Source organism: Anoplopoma fimbria, chromosome 9 (genome assembly GCF_027596085.1).
Source record: "Anoplopoma fimbria isolate UVic2021 breed Golden Eagle Sablefish chromosome 9, Afim_UVic_2022, whole genome shotgun sequence".
In the NCBI taxonomy this organism is placed as follows: Eukaryota; Metazoa; Chordata; class Actinopteri; order Perciformes; family Anoplopomatidae; genus Anoplopoma; species Anoplopoma fimbria.
In genome coordinates this window covers 14486697-14504832 of record NC_072457.1, presented here as the reverse complement: position 1 = coordinate 14504832, position 18136 = coordinate 14486697, and the positions used below count along the sequence as shown (strand labels likewise).

Below are 18136 nucleotides of genomic sequence, written 5' to 3'. Positions count from 1 at the left end.
ACTAAAAGTGACACAAATGTTATAGTTCCAGCTTCTGAAATATGCTGCTTTTGTGTGTTATATGTAAATAATATGAGTATCTTTGCTATTTTAACTGACAAAAAAAGATTTCTGAATATGTAACCTTGGGCTAAGGGGAATTGTGATTGGTATTTTCATTATTCTCCAATAGCTTGTGGACAAAAATATGATTCGGATTTTCAAAAAATAAGAAGCAGATTACTGACAGTAATTGTTAGCTGCAACGCTAAATAATTTTGCTATTTTTCAGTTAAAATCTAGAAAGTCTTATGATGCACCCAAATCATTTTATATGGTTCTATGGTTTCTTTAGACGAAGAACTTTAGACACTCACTTTTACAGAAGCAGAAACAACCAATGTGGAATTTATAATGAAACACCTTTCATGAGGAACAAATTAAAGATAAGATTATTTTAAATTCCACATCCTGCTCCTATATGCATTAGTAACTTAAGTTTGCATTCTGTTAATGTTTCAATGCTTTGAGCAGCACAATCAAAACTCTTTTCAACTTAATAGTATTTGGATGGTAGAAGTCACAGTAGTGTTGATCCCTTAGCAAACACAACCAACACTATATAGAAAAAGGGAGATACCAATAAGGGCAAGAAAAGAAGGGGTTTCTTCTCATTTAGGTGAACTTTTCCTGAAACTTGCAGTTGATCAACTTTGGATCACAGACCTTTGGAAAGCTCAAGCTGGGCGCCCACTAGTGGTTGACAGGCTGTATAACAGTGGCACCAAACACCTGTGTGTGTGTGTGTGTGTGTGTGTGTGTGTGTGTGTGTGTGTGTGTGTGTGTGTGTGTGTGTGTGTGTGTGTGTGTGTGTGTGTGTGTGTGTGTGTGTGCACCAACTGTGACACCTGAAGCTCATCAAACTGATCCTATAAAAGGTAAGTGGCTTATCCTCGAGACACCACCAAGCTGTTGTGTTTAAAATGGGTCAAACGTTAATCTGTTGTAGAGCAACATTCATATTAATGTAACATGATTGAAGCCTTGATGCATTTTAATATTTTTTATGTCTCTATTTATAACACATAATTATACATATTAACTCCATGTAGTACTGCAGTGGGTGTACCTTATCATGGCAGTACCTGCACAGTAGGTAGTGGTGCTTTTGAGTAGAATAAATGGCTGGGTAATATCTTTTGCAGGAATGCAAAATCATAAAATTACACATACATGTTACGTTTTCCACACAGTTAAACAAAGGTGATAATCAGAGAGCACATACCTGTTATCATCAGTTTTCTGTTATTCAGTCAGTTTGTGTAACTTCATCATATTTGCTCAACTCCTGTCTCTAATTCACTTTAAGGGACGCACTTTAAAATCTTTTGTGTAGAAGATAATCCACGTTCCTAATGGTGACGTCAGTAACTATATTCGAGAAATACAAGCGTCAGAACGCGATTTAAACGTGACTTGGCAAACAGCCAATCAAAACCGCTGCAGGGGTAAAATCTCGCGAGAGTTTCACAAGTTGTCCGTTTCCATCGGAACATGCGCACTGTTGATTTCCCACACTCGACACACTTGACGTTTGTGCGTGCGGCTATTAAACCATAGCAGCCGATCACATTTAAAACAATGTTGTGCTTTCCATCAACTTCGGGCCTTAAATTGTAGAACAATGATAAATAATAATAAAATAATAAAAAATATATATATATATTACTCAGTAGCCTTCCAATAAAATCACACTTCCTTCTGCTGCCAGCAGGTGGGGCTTTAACTCAAACACTATATAATTTTATATGGAGTCTGATTGTGCCCCCACAGTGATTATACATTTTTTCAGTGTTTAATTTTACTCAGTTTATAAATTGATGTACACTATAGAACTTCTCCATATTGTTTGTGAGATGGAACATATGATAGGAAGTTACATGAATAAATATAACAACACACACTAAGTCACAAAATATTCTAATAGCACCTCTTGTTTGTTTAATTTGTACAAAAACCATAATGTAAAAGCTTTATAGATTCTGGTTGGCAGGCTGGCTGTTTTAACCAGTCTATATGCTAAGCTAAGCTAACCAGCTGCGATTTGTAGCTTCATGTTTAGCATACAGACAGAATAATGGTATTAATCTTTTCATCTAACTCTTGGGAAGAAAGCAAATAAGCATTTTTCCCAAAATGTTTTAAATTATAAATTGATTATAGTTTAACACTGTAAAATACTTTATATACTCTAGTTGTGCACGCCAGACATAGGAAACGGGTAACATGGCTGTTGAGGTAGAATAAGAGAGCTTTAAAGTGACAAAAACAACTGTAGACGGGAAATAAAGCTAACAAAAACACTCAAACTTGGCTTACAGATTCCTTTAAGGGTGACTTATGTTACCACACCTTAGCCATGGACTAATAGTGGGAAACAGAGTAATAGATTACAGCAGAACTAATCCATTAAACACCATCAAATGTGTTTTATAACACATATAATATAATCATCAGCTGAAAAGAACATAAATAATTTCACGAAACAAAGCAATAATCCACCAGCTGCTTGTAGTTTTTTACCTGTGTGTATTTTAATGACTGATGCAGAGGACGTCATGTCAGTGTCCCTGAACTACAGACACAGAGGTGGAATGATAAAACAAAAACTACAGTGGATCAGGGTCACCTGGAGCTTGGCACGTACAGCGATGAATGATTCAACTTAAAAACATACAGTTTACAGACATACACACACATTGTTTCTCTATAGTCACCGATAACACACACTTACACGTCGTCATTTAACAAAACAGATGATGCATCCTGTGTGCACCTTAATATTCCTTCATTTTTACATCACTTTGCTCTCCACGCTCCAAATATACAGAAGGGGGGAGTGTGTGTTGAGATGAATGCACACAAAGAAATTATTTTTTTGTGGATGTGTTAGTATGTGTGTATGTATCTCTGAGAGCAGCTACAAAAATGACACACAAACACACATGCACCATTGACACGCTATCTCGCACACAGACTACATTTCCCATGTTTTTTGTTGTTGTTTTTTACAATAAAACCATTCAAGATCTCCAAACAAATTAAATCCACTGCCAAAAAAACCTCATAAACACTTTGCTGACTCAAGAGAATAGGAGCGACCTTCGACAGCATTACATTTTGGTTCTAAGGCAATGTTGTAGTTCCACAGGACTAGTGCTGTTGATGCAGTGTGCTGTTTGCACGCTGACTGTGTCTTCAAAAACCAGAACTTCATCTGTCATTCAGTGTATTTTGTATTTTTAGCACCACGGGAATCTCTCCTTCAATCTGAATCGTGTCACTCTGAGAGACAGCTACGAAAATATTCCCTTCCGATATCCATTTTTTTTATTTTGGGGTGAGGTGGAAACTGGAAACGTCCATGAAAGTTTGTTACAAGACGGTGCAAACTCAAAAAACAGCATGGACACACACGCACACATGTACTCATACACACACACAACACAATGCAAGGCTTAACATTAACATCACAGATCATTTGTAAAATTCTCCATTTGCATTTTTTCTTTTTTTTTTTTCCCATTCCACGATGGTCGTCTACATAAGCTTTAAGCAAAAAGGGCAAATGACGGTCTTCAGCCTTTTGTTTGTTCTTTTTCTCTGTACACACACATACAGTAAACACAATGGGTTTTACAATAAGACATGAAATAAAATCATCTGCAGCCGTTCTGAGCTGGGCTGAAGAGACCAGTTCCCAGGCATCAAAGGCAATAAAAACGTCTATTCAGAGTTTCCTCTCAGTGACCGTGGGCTTCAGAAGCCGTCTGATCACAGTAAGTCGCAGTTCAAGGAGTCTGAAAAGTCTCTAAACTCCCCGGTTGGATGCATTTCGTTTTAGGTAGAAGCTCTTTAGTTCCTAACGCATCCGTAGTTTATAATTCTGAATATGAATCTCGTGTGTTTATGTGTTTGTTTATACTCTTTTGTTCTGAGACTATGAGTATCCATAGTGAGTGTAGCATGAAAACCATCTCCTCCACAGAAATGGCTCACCTAATCGTCACATTTGTTGAAGTTTGTGTTGATGTCTCGTTTTTTGTTTTTCCGGTCTCATATCAGAGTGCAATGACCCGAGTGAAGCCACACAGGGAGACCAATGTTTCACGCTGGCGAGCGTCCACAAACGTCCACGTCTATCTGTTGGTTCCGAGAAGGGAGGACGGGCTGTGCTTTTCTCATTGCCATGGTGAAGGTCAGGGTGACAGTGGAGGAGGGGTGGGGGGAGGGAGGGGGGGGGGCTGCTCAAAGGTCGGAGGTCACGCGGGCTGCGTGTGAGGTCATTTCCTGGTGTGAAGGCTCTCCTGGAACTTGGTGCTCGTGTAGCGGATGTGGAAGCCCTTCTTGCTGATTGTGTCGTCACTATGGAAACGAATCAGCATAGCACCTCCGGGCGAGTAGATCCCCTCCCTCGGCTGAATGGGGGAAGATGGACAGCAACATGAGGCATATGATATCATTGTTGGACGTTTAGAGGTTCATAACTCTTGTTTTATTATAATAACAATAATAATAATATGAATGATAATAATAATATTAATAATAATAATGATAATATACTTTACATTACATCTTAAGTGTGTTTTTTTCCACTTTCAAGGCAAAGTTTACATTAATTCTGTATGAACATCAATTAGAAAACTTTTGAAACTTGTTTGAGCTGTTTCCTCCTCATTGGTGGAATGTAATAGGGTATAATTACAATTAATGTACCTACAATAAGTACAAGTTTGAGGTACTTATTTAAGGTACTTACTTGTAAGTACATCAACATTTTTCCACAATGACTACTTTTATTTTTAAAACTTTAAGCATGTTTTGCTGTTAACGCTTATCTATTTTTACTTAAGTTACAATTTCGGTGTAGAACCTTTACTTTCACGGTGCCAACACAATACCTGAATTCAGTACCAATACCCCAAAAATATATTTTTAATACCACACAATGAACTGTACAAAAATTAAATATCACAGTATACAATAATATATATATATATATATATATTATTGTATACTGTGATGGGTTACACAACTCAAGCAAAACAAGGGGAATGAAACTAATGGCTGCCTGTAATGATAGGAAATATATAAAAGTGTGCAGCATGCTTTCAAAAATGGACAAATTATAAATAATTTCAAGTGAAAGATAAGGCTGTTATATATTTATCTGATTATGTATGAAAATACCTAAACCAACAATGTGTTAATCTCTCAATACATTCTGACTTCCAAAACCTGTCTTTGGCCCTCAGCCACAAGCTCATTGGTTCGTAAGCGGCACATTTGTTGGGGTATAAATTCACATGCAGGTGCTTTGAGTATTTACAGCAGCAAGATGGTGTATGTGTGATCAACATAAAATAAAGTACAATGCCCCTGATCATTGTAATAAAGGAACATGTCACCCAGTGCAAACGTGTGGCTGGTGTGTTTTTTATAAAGTTTTTAGGACAACAATGGAAAAAGGAATAAGATATTTTAGGCTTTGGTCATACGAGCTATACTTCTTAGTAAAATCAATTTAATTGTTGGTCTAACAAACCCCTCAACCTGGCTGAGGTTTCACATCAAAGATGAAAAATGAGCCTTTAATAAGAACATAAAATCTTACCCCTGAACCGCAGAAGCGGCCGAGTCGATGTGAGTTGGCGTCGTACCCGTTGTACAGCTCGATGTAGTCATAGCCACAGTCCGCTTCCTCCTCCACCTCAAAGGTAATGAAGCTCAGCTCGATGCCGTAGCCCTGCTCGGCCGTCAGCAGCCACTCGCAGTCAGTGTGACCCGGATAATTGTTGTCTCCAAACTGGGAGTGAGAGTAAAGGTTCTTCTGACGAACCTCTGCTTTTAGACGACCTCCACACTCTGCAGAGACACAGGATCAGGAAAGAGTGACATAAATTAGGCATTTGTTGGATTTTGTTTTGACTAATATAGTCAATAAACTCTTGTCAGATTTCATGAATGATTTTCATCATGCATATGCTGTTGTAAACCACTAGAGGGAAGTATTGCTCTTAAAAATCTATTCAAACTTGAGAAATCAATGCTGGTGACTGAGAGTGATGCAGATAAGGTGAGACATTATCACAGACACACATTAACACTTAAATATGCTTCTACACACCTGTGGAGTGTGTAGCTTGGAAGCCCTTTCTTTGCACTGAGGCGTCAGAAATGAAGCGAAGGTACATCTTGTTGCCGGTGGAGACCAGCTGCTCCGGGATTTTACTGCCACACAATCGACCCAAGATGGTTGCCGTGTCACTGTCCCCGTCAAAGGCCTCCAGATGGTCGTACGCACATTCCTGATGCTGCTCGATCTCAAACTCATTGAAGGCCTGGAAAGGTAGAGGCAGAGAGGATGAGAGATTGCTGGGTGGGATGTGATATGTTGGCCTACCTGTTCACAGTTTGTATAGGGACTATTTCTTTGTTAGAAAGTAGTACCAGTGAAAGGGGTTCAAGCTAAATCCCTAGATTGTCCAAACATCAACAGGACACTGTTTCTGGAAAGGCATTTTAGAATTCTTGGACTCCTCAGATTAAAAAAATCTACATTTTTGTTTGTTCGTAAAATGTGGGTGAACAGAGTCTTTGAAGTTTCAAGTACAAACATATAGCATTCACACATCCTTTTTAAACAGTGAGAAGAAAGGAGACCAATAGTTAACAGACTTAGTAATTTTTTCATATAGATAATCTTGCACTTGATGGCCACTACAGAAGTATTCTTTGTGATGTTCTTATTTGTTAACAGGAATTATAACAAAACCACAAATGTAGGTCCTACAGTATAAACACGTATGTATAACATCAGAACAGTGAATAATGTCAGACAGCAACAACAACTGTTGTTCAGAAGGAAATTAGAGAATCAGACAGAGACTAATGACAAGAGTGTATACTTTGTTAGAGCCTTCACTAAACTGTGTGAGTCAGTTTCTGAATTTGAATCCGATCATCTCATTAAAAAAAGGCACAACTGAGTTCATGTATAAACTCTGGGGCGGTGGAAACAAACTGAACAAAACGCTGACATATTAGCGCCTTTTAAATTGATATGTTAGGGAACTTGTCAGTAAACAGTTGCATAATTACACATCCAGCAGACATGGAGCAACATTATAATTGATTTAGAGTTGTGTGTCTGTCCGTCTAATGAATGAAAGTCCAATATTATAGCTCTTATTTTAGCTCCCTTTTGGTCTCCTTCAACTCCTCTGAAATATCTGTCTTTTTTATGCTCCACTTTAGTTCCCACTTAGTAGCTTGGTGCTATGAAGGTAGCGTACAGTGATTTTCTTTGAGAACGTTTCATCCGGAAACATTGGCCTGTTTTGGCAATAAACAAACAAACTTCAACAGTGACAGTGAACTAGAACATTAGAGTTAGAACCAGAAACCAAAACAAGGAGCTGAAAGGTGCTATAAAGGAACACACAGTCATGTGATCCATTGTTATAAAATATTGAAGCTACTTTAAACAAAATAACCCAAATTTCTGTCACCAATAACGTAGTGGTTTGCTAAAATGTCAGACACGTTTGGTCGAGATGATGAGAATGCTATAATTATTTCTAAGGCTCTTCCGTAAGTGTTACACCCCTTTAAAACTCTCTCAAGCCAATATGAATATATTTGCATTTCATATTCTTTAACATATCTTCAGAACAGACTGCCTGCCTCTTTGCCTACACATTGCTTACACCCCGACATGCATGTACACAGTGTCACGATTCCTAATCTAATGAAGTCACCGTGAGCTGAGTCATAACACCTTGCAGGCCTCTCTCCCACACAGACACACACACTTCTGTGATTGTCTCTTGAGCCATGCTCCATCACGCCACCACAAGCACCACAACGCATTGATGTTTAACCAGCCAGGAGAGAGAGAGAGAGAGAGAGAGAGAGAGAGAGGGCGAAGGTGGGCTGATGAGAGGATTACTGAGAGGGGAAGTGTTTGATTCTGGGGTCGTGATGGCTTCCAGATGTTTCTCACTGTAACTCGGTTGAGACACTGGTTTGTGGATCTGTTCACTACTCCCAAGAGGACTTTGTGTGTGTGTGTGTGTGTGTGTGTGTGTGTGTGTGTGTGTGTGTGTGTGTGTGTGTGTGTGTGTGTGTGTGTGTGTGTGTGTGTGTGTGTGTGTGTGTGTGTGTTGTGACCGACAGAGACTGAAGAGGCAATAACAGAATGACCTTCACGTCTATGCTCATATTTCTGGCGTTAAATATATCTCACTGAGATGTCATTACGATGGAAACAGAGAGAACCCCTGCTGATCTCAACACACACACAAACAAATGTTCCTATTTGTGTATATTTGTGTATAAATCCCTTGTATTAGCACATTAAAAATAGATGCAAAAACTTCTACGGTAAATGTGTTATCATAGCAGATGATGTCATGTGTTTTCAGTTACGCAAGTGGCGAAAGGAGATTATCAAAACTAAATGACAGTTGATGACAATTTTGATAACATGCAGCGAGCTCAGCATGCGGCTGCAGGGAGGAAGTGAGGTGAGGAGCGTGTGTCTAGATCAGGAATGTGCGTGCATATTGTAAAGACTGCACTGTTTGTGTGTGACACTATTGGCATGAGGAAGACGAGTGGATTTTAGGAGGATTATCTGTGTGGGTGTGGGCATGTGTGCTCCTGTATTTGTATCTTTATGAGGACCAATTTGCGTTTCAGGATCAAGATATACATTCAGTTTAGATTAGCGGATTAATTGATTAGTTGACTGAAAATGAATAGATAAAATATTAAAGAATCAAATGATTTTCAAGCGTATAAAATGTGGGGATTTGCTCATTTCTTTGATTTATGTGATGATAAACTGAATAACTTTAGATTTTGGACTGTTGATCGGACGAAACGTGCAGTTTGAAGATGTCGCCTCTGGCTTTTAGGAGTTGTGAGTTTGATTCTTCCCTACTTTCTTATGTTTTATGGAATAAACGGTAAATCAATAATTAGTTAATACTCTTAAATACACATATATTGTGTTGCTGTGGAGCACTGCTTGTGTGCAAGAAGCAATTAAGCCCATTAGCATTGGCAGCGATATATCAGGTTGTGAAGTAAGGTTAGCATGTTGCTAATGATGCACTTTCTTTCCTGATCTAAACGCTAACAATGTAACCACCTCAAGAGTCACAATATTTAGATACAATTACGTCAGTGCTAGTCTATAATGTGTGTGTCTAGACCACTCAATCACCTATAGCAAACAGTGTTAAGCATCTTCTGTGAATCCACCGGAGTCAGATGAAACTCCCTTTGCATCAAAGCTAACACTGTTAGCCGAACGCCATTGGTCTCCTGTCCTTTCTCTCTCTCTCTTTGTGTCTCTTACTGGATAAATAATCACACACATCATCTTTGAACTTTCAGCCTCGACTATCTTTCAAACCAAGAAGCACACGGCATAGCATACTAACAATGTTGGTCTGTTCCTAAATATGTAGCTGCAGTAACTCGAAAAACGTGAAGATGACTATTTGTGGTGACACATCAAGGCTTACATGCACAAATGCATGCAAATGTGTGTGTACGTGCAGGCATGCATACACACACACACACACACACACACACACACACACACACACACACACACACACACGCAAAAAGCCACAAGGACACAGATGGCCACTGCCCAAGGCCTCTTTCTAACGCATGAGCACACGCTTGCAGTTAGCCCGAATATACAAACGTGCACTCCTTCTCCACCGTTCACATTTGGGTTTCATAAGTGGAACATGGGAAAGAGAGATCACAGAGAAAGACAGCGAGGGGGAGGGGGGGCTGCCTGAGGGTTTAACATAAGATATGACCCCACATACAGAATAATGCATTGTTTTGAGGGAGGGAAGAAGGCCAATAATGCTAAAGTAAAGGGTTTTAAAGAAGTATTCTCGGTTTCAACACACTTACTATCTTGACCCGGTGTCCCGGCGTGGCTGTGATGTCCCAGGTGCACTCCTTACGGCTGGGATACTTGTCTGGCCAGTTAGGGCTGCTCAGGGTCCCACTGGGGCTGTGGATCTTATGCTCACACTCAGCTGAACACATATATCCACACACACACACACACACACACACACACACACACACACACACACACACACACACACACACACACACACACACACACACACACACACACACACACACACAGAAACACACACACACACACACACAGAGAGGAAGTTAAAATCATAGCTGCACAGGAAAAGGTCAGAGGAAATGGAAAGGGAACAGGAAGGAGAGAAACAAGAGAACCAAAAGAGAGGGAAAGGATTTCAAAGGAACACATCCTGATGACAAGTTCAGTGTGAATTTCACATGGACGCATGCACGCATGCTTTAAACAAACACACTGCTACAGTAAGACTTCTGCAATCTGTCTGGATGGAGTATCTCTGTTAGTAGTAGGACAAGTCCCAAATTACATACAATATTTACATGGGAAATTAAGGTTAATATTCTGGATGTCATTTGAACCTCAAATTTGAATTTATAGAAGCAGAAGCTCATAGTATGGATCCAATGCTGAGAATATTTTTTTTGTTTTTTGCTTATGGTTACACTGTTATAACGTTGCTGTCTAAAATTGAAGCCCCTGTTCATTGGATGTTTAGGAAATGTATCTTAAAAACACAGGATATGAAGGATTGGATCCTAAACATCTGATTACTGAGCTATACATTTTGTTTCTCAAACATACAAACATTTTATGAGATTGTTAATGCATCCAGCAGTTTCAATCAAATTATTTTTAAGATTTTAAGAGTTCAGAAATAAGGCTCAAAAAAAGGAAGAGATGCAAAGATGGAGACACGTAATGAATCAAGATGCTTCAATACATAATACTAGGGATCGCTGAATGATTTGATGAGTATGAAAATGATGTGAGTCACACAATTTGGCCTTCACAATCAACAGATCACAACCCGATTGAACTCTACATCTCTGGCTGGGGTTTTCTCCAAAGCAACACAACTAAAATAAAGACAAAAACTCTGTGATGTGTCTGTTTGTGCTGCATCTTTCGGAAAAGTCCAAGTCAAGTCTCCAGTCTTTCCGAGTGAGTTTCAAGTCTTTAAAAGACTCAGTGAACAGATCTACAGCGACCAGCGCTGTTTCTAAGCAATTTAATTTGCGTCCTAAGTTATTTGACACAAGTCCAAGTAAAGGAAGAAAACATATCTGGGATCTGCAGCTTTGCCTACACTGCCTCTCTCTAATGTTACAGTCCATTTAATTTAATTGTTTATTAGTCTATTCAAAAGGGACAGTGCACATTAATAAATATTGCTGTAAATTTGCCAGAGTTAGCCCAAAGTCTATTTTTCATCTGTATTCAACTGCTCTGTTATTACTTTGTTACTCTCACTGCCAAAAAATAATAGCATAATATGCTGACAAATCATAACTCTTAACATTTTACATGACAACACGTCGGCTGCAGTTAATATTGTAGCACGCTAACAACTGGGATTGCTTTCCTCCGGGAACAAAACCAAAACCGCACACAATTGCACTAAAAGCTATGAAGGCTGACCTCACCCACATGTACTTCTGTGTGTTCATGTGTGTGTGTAGTGTGAGTTAAATGAACGGCTTTAATGAAGGTGATGGGAGGCAGGAGGCATGCACAAGACAACAGGAAGTGTTCCAGAGTGACAGCTTTTATTTAGTCAGAGAAACTGAACCCAGGTACAGAGTGAGATGGATGATTCACAGGAACAATGTATAAATGTAAAGGAGAGTTTTAAATGCAGACGACATCCTACACACACACTATTGTTGCAGAAGACCTTCACACCTTTAAACAATTTAGCTACTTACAATATACAGATTTAAGCCCTGACAATAATAACTGTGTTGTCTGACATAGTAAACTATTTTTACATTATCATAACAGGAATAGTTTATAATGCCACAGCATCATTATATTACCAGTATTCAAGTAAATAACCCAACAGCTTATCAGTTTAACAGTTGTCGTCCTTTCATGAAAAACATGATTTCAAGTTTTTGGTCTTTTCTTTTTACTTTCTTTTCCTTTGCATAGTTTCACTAACTTCTGTCAGGGGACTACTATCCCTAAAAGCTGATGTGCATGTCACGCTATCCAAATGTCCCCCTCCAGCTGTGTGATGGGAATATGGATTTACATGACTCTGCAAGGTTACTGGGTCAAGCTGGTCTAACGCACACCTGAACACACACACATATACGAACAGGAAGACAGCGCTACATACGACGCTTTCAAGCTCCCAGATGTTTGAAACATGAGTGTTTTTATGAGCAGCACAGGGAGCCTTTAGTGAGGGTAGTATGTGTGTGTGTTGATGTGGTGTGTGTGCACATGTTCAAAAGTTCAACTTCAAAGAGTCGAGTATAATATGTCAATTCAACAGTAGGGTGTGTGCGTGTTTGTGTGTGTGTATAGAAGGGAATTTGCTAATAGCTTCTAATAAATAAAGTTTCCTGTCAAAGTGAAACCTTATTCCCTCTCTGTGAGTCTGTTTCTCACACACAAACAGCTTTAGTGACTCGCAAGCAGAGCTGTTATTAAGTCTTCTGAGACAAATTCATGTCCATTCTCAAGTCAATTGAGACAAGTCAAAACAACTCTATAAGTCACAAGTCCTTGAGGACTAGTCCAAGTCAAGCAAGTCACCTGAGACAAGTGCAAGTCCAATCTCAAGTCTTTTGAGACAAGTCCAGTCTTGAGTCTGTAAGAGTGAGTCTTGAGTCCTTTAGTCCAAGTCCAAGTCAAGTCTTAGTGGGCAGAGCTGTATCAACTAGCAACCAGCGCTGTTTTTAAACATTTTCAGGCCAAAGTCCAAGTCAAGTCTCAAGTCTTTCAAAGTAAATCTCATTTCTTTTAGGTCAAAGTCAACTCTCAAGTTCAATAAAGTATGTTTCACGTTGTTTAGAACAATTTCAAGTCAAGACTCAAGTCTTTTAGAGCAAGTCACAAGTCATCATAAACAAATTTATTAACCAATAAAATATTTTAGCTATCCCAATGCTGAGCATGAAAATGTCACAGCATTTGAACATTTTAACTTAAAACCTAGAAATAGCAGACAGCATGTCATTGTAATGGTTTATTAGGTTTGGGTTTATTTTATTTGAACTGAAAAATATAAAAAACATAACATAGATAAATAATATTACAGTGCAGGAAGAGGCAGAAAGCCCACTGGGCTTATTTTAAGCCTCCACCTATATAATATACAAATTTCACAATACTATAACGAATACAAAAAGATGCACACAACTAAACATGTATAGACTTCTTACACAGTCATTTCTTTATATTATGCATGATGCTAAGTCTGACCAGGTCAAAGCTTCAAACTTCACTGTTTTCAAGTTTCAAGTCAGTCAAGTCTCAAAAGCTTCAAGTCAAAGTCCTGTCTCTAGTCTTCTCCTTTGTAACCTAATGTGACTCATGCCCACGTCTACAGCTCTGCTTGCAGGCACCAACTGTGGAAACGTATGTAAAGAAAACACCACCTCAAATAGGAAGGACCAGTCTGTTGTCATGTGGACCCTGGTGAGGGTGAACAAAGTACGAGCTGTATGATGGTCGATGACTGCTCTTGTGAACGAGCACATGCTTGTGTGAATGTGGCAGCACGTGCATGTGCACTCCGATGCTTTTGTGCCAGTGTGTGCGCTGATGTGAATGAACGTGGAACCCACCTTCCTTACAGTCATGTTTGTTCTCATGCAGCACAAAGCCATGGCGGCACTGACAAACGTAAGAGCCCACTGTGTTGATGCACTCGTGCTGGCAGCCGCCGTTGTCCTTGCTGCACTCATCTTTGTCTGTGAGAGATACACATGCAACACATCATTCATGTGGGAACAGCAACAACAACAAAAAGACGGGGTGGAGGGAAGCAGGAGGTCAAGCAGGGGAGAGGAGTGGAATGATGAGAGCTTAAGGAAGGGGAGGAGGGTTTTTTGGAAGAGAGAAAGGAGTTCAGGAGGACAGCGGAGAAACAAACGGAATAGAACTCAAACAAGAGTTTAAAAAGGAACAGTACTTAAAAGAGAAAGTGACAAATAAAGAGAAGCGTGAACATTAATATCCAGGCAATCATGGTAGGAAAACATGATCGCCCAAATTATCTGCAAGACTGCGAGATCCTGTTCATAATTCACCTGTGAAGATTTAGAGCCAAGAGAAATGGTCAATGGACAATTCGTCCCTTAAAACAGCTTTATACTGTCAAGCTTTGGATTTCCTCACTTGAACCAAAAGCATGAGAGCAAAAGGGTTATAAATGAGAAAAAACTTTGTGTTTATCTGCTCTAAAATAAGCTGCAAACAGTAGCATGCCCGCTTGACTAGCTTACTACATACAGCAGTAACAGAGCATTGTTTCCATTTCATTAGCCATCTACATCATTTTGTGGGGTGGTGTTAAAGAAAGTGCTGTTCAGGGCCGACACAACCACCGTTTACTATAACCCATTGTGTGAAAGCTGCTCCTGGATACTACGACTGTAATATCAGAGTGTTAGCGGCTCTGTCCTCCACATTATTGGATTTGGGAAGTTTACGCTCACATTACATAACACAGCGTTACTTTTGCCAAACTCATTGGTTAATCCAAATCCCTAAAGCCTTTTCTCTTGTAAACGTGAACTTTACGTCTGAAAAACAATAAAGCATAGTAAATCTCAATGATGTTTGCGACATAAGAACAATGCTGCACCTCTATATTCTACAGTCTGTGAGGATGCTGACTCTTTGTACTGGTACATCATGCATGTAGTCATCAAAAACTTTTTTTAAGATCCTTTATAGGATTCTTGTTTTAAAGCGAGTCAGCCAGCATTTTAGTTAAATTCATGCTGAAGTTGATAAACTAACAATTAAACTGTGAATGTTGTGTGTTAAGGTGCTACTGGTATCATTTTTCAAATGTGTAAGTGCTACGCTAGAATGGAAGCTTGACGGGTGTAGCAACAGAAACTAAAGGGGACAGGAGCTGAGCAATGTGTGAATTAAGTAATGTGGAGACATGACAGCTATAAATATTGTCTGGGGAACTATTATTTTGAAATAATTACTAAATCTAAATATTTTCTAAAAAAAGGAAGGAGAAATGATGGTGTAGTAGAAGAAAGCATTAACAGACGTTAAAGTTAAAGCAAAAGCAAAAGCAGACGACGAAATGGTTAAGTTGGTTAGTGTATGTGTGGTTTTGTTGGCCAGTAAAGCTGTCTTTGTGCTTCATGGTTACGATTGCTTTGTGGTCAGGCCTCAACTCTGAAACGCCTCTGACCTTAACAGCTGTTTTCAGATCAGCTGTGCTCACTTCGGGCCAGACAGCCGCTGTTAATCAGTCTGATGTGTTCACTCAGCCAACTGAGGAGGAACTGTAAAAATGTGACAAGAGCTTCGGTCATCACGTTTGGGTGTTGTGAGCCTTGTGTCATTCATTTGGAAAGATACTGGAGACCTACATGTCTGTGATTATTACGTTCATCACTGCAGTACATGGTAGGGTGAGACTTTAAATTGTTATGTCTCTTCTAATTCTTGGCAAGAAAGTGAATATGCGTATTTCCCAAAATGTCAAACTATTCCTTTAACAAACTGTTTGACCCCTTTGTTTCACCTTAAGTAGCTTTAAGCTTGGTAAAATAATATTCAACACTGTCTGACAGTTTCATACAGATTCTGGATCAGCTTGTCATTCCTATTCACTGAAGCTGTATGCTTTACAGTGAATAAAATAGAAATTCCTAAAGACTTTGCTGCATCTCTTCACCAAAATTCATATTTGGCATCTTTGGAGATTCAGTTCTTGGCAAGAACTTGGAGTAAAGTTGTGTGTAAACGTGAACAATGTTTGGCTGTGCGGCATGAGTTTACTGACTTTAGAGGTTAGAGCAGAAACAAAGCACACAACAGAAGTGTTTTCTCTCCCTCATCCTCCTGATTTCTAGCTTCTTTAACCACACGGCTTCTCCTCAGTGTGACTGGGTGATGACAAAGCCCCCTTTAATGTAGCAGAACACTGGAGGATAACAGAGCGGAGGTGGATGGAGCAGGGAAGACTCGCTCTGTGTGTGGCTGCCACATTGACAACAGTGATGGTGTCAGAGACAGAGACGGAGAGGTTGGGGATCTACAGATGACCGCGCAGGAAGACAGAGCATGTGAGTGTGGGAGACAGATTCTCAACTCAAGACCTTGTGAATCAAACTAGATCTGCTTTTAATGAAACCACTAAATCCTCCCAGTGTGTGTGTGTGTGTGTGTGTGTGTGTGTGTGTGTGTTGTGTGTGTGTGTGTGTGTGTGTGTGTGTGTGTGTGTGTGTGTGTGTGTGTTTGTCTGTGTCTGATGTGGTATTACGGTGCTATTGTGGGCTCAGTCTCACCCTAACGCAGGCTAAGGAGCTTTGCGGTTGATGTTACACAGTGTGCATTCTAGCTTTCTTCAAGTTAAGCACACAATGTCCACATGCACACACACACACACGCACACACACGTGCACACTCACATGGATTAGTAGTGTGTGGGAGGCCGGAGGGACCTCCCCAAAGCTACTGGATCTTTGCCAACCAAAAGCTTCTGACAATAGCAAAGACACTCACACAGCAACATTTAACACACACACGCGCGCACACACACACACACACACACACACACACACACACACACACACACACACACACACACACACACACACACCATCTATATTTGAGTAAGTAATTTCTCTATGAAACAACTCTCCACTGAGCGCTTTGACTACCAGGTGTTCTGGAGGTGGTTTCATTTTGATGAGTGCATCCAGCTGACAGCTTTAGGTCCTCTGACGGAGGAGGAGGCGGCGGCTAAAATGTTACACTGAAGTTGCCTTTTGGATCAGTGTTGACATTTTCCTTTTAAGTTGAGTAAGAAAAGAGACTGTTCTTCAGGAGAACTTCCTGAAATTGTTATTTAGTATTAAAATTCAACAAATTCATCCCAGCAACAGCGAGTAGGGGATATTTGTTGTGTTTTCACTGGGGAATCATAGCTGTGTCCCAATTCAATACTTCAATACTCTTTCCAGTATGAAGTGTGTTCATGCTTGGAAAGCAACTAAATTTAGAATTGCATACTTGTTATGTTCACAATATGTTTTTTGTGTGATACTGATGATGATGATGTTTTCTGATGCAATGGCCAACAGAAAAGAAGGACCTTCTCAAAGCTCCAACAAATTAAAACTAAATTGAATTTGAGATATAAATAAGTACTGGGTAGTTATCTCTGGAACACATCAGATAATAAAAATGTAGAAATTTGAGACTGACAATGGCTGCTGTAGTTTGACAAAGATACAATATATATGTATATGTATATATATATATATATATATGTCTAACCAGTAGAAATATATATACGCAGCTATATATCTTACACTTGCAAAGTCAAATGAAATAGGAGAGCTCCAATAACAATTTTTGTTAATAACAGCTTGCATGGAACCCTTAATTTAATTTAACGAAAGCTTAAGTGGCTAACTGTTAATATTGTATTGTTTTGTACTAATATTAAATTGGGACAAAGCACATGTTTCCCTGTGGAGGAGAATGGATTGAACGGTGATCCCTGCCATTAAGACGGGATCCATCCATTCCCTCGTCACACGATGGAGACCAGAGCCAATCAGAGATTTCCGATTGTGAGGTCATGTTACCTCTGACCTTTGGTGAGGTTGCCAGCTTGTTGATGAAATGGCCACGGGTGGGAGAGCGGCCGCGCCTAATGTCCTGGCATGACTCAAACAAAATCATACGGTCCTGACACAGAGCCAGCCTGTCTGAGGGAGAGAGGGCAGAGCGCAGGGTGACGTGTGCAGGAGGCCTGGGAGCCGGGGGAGACTCGGGAGACACGGCATGACAGACGGACACGTGTGGACAGGCAGAGGAACCGAGAGGGGTTCACAAATGACATACGGATAATACCACACGTACTTAAACCATGAAAGCAGACATACACACAAATGAACACGCAATGGAGGTGGGCAGATCAGAAGTCAGAAATGGAATAAAATA

The 18136-nt window shown here is 39.8% G+C and overlaps 1 protein-coding gene across 1 annotated transcript in view; it reads right to left on the bottom strand.

Moving 5' to 3' along the window:
* Positions 1-4284: 4284 nt before the first annotated feature.
* Positions 4285-18136, bottom strand: part of tll1 (tolloid-like 1) — a 43911-nt gene continuing 30059 nt past the window's right edge. Inside the window, exons 18-22 of the mRNA XM_054604132.1 lie at positions 13774-13899; positions 9985-10112; positions 6167-6380; positions 5654-5904; positions 4285-4457 (exon numbers count right to left, since the gene is read on the bottom strand). Of these exons, the coding sequence (XP_054460107.1) occupies positions 4323-4457; positions 5654-5904; positions 6167-6380; positions 9985-10112; positions 13774-13899 (854 nt within the window). The 3' untranslated portion in view covers positions 4285-4322. The remainder of the gene's footprint in view (positions 4458-5653; positions 5905-6166; positions 6381-9984; positions 10113-13773; positions 13900-18136) is intronic.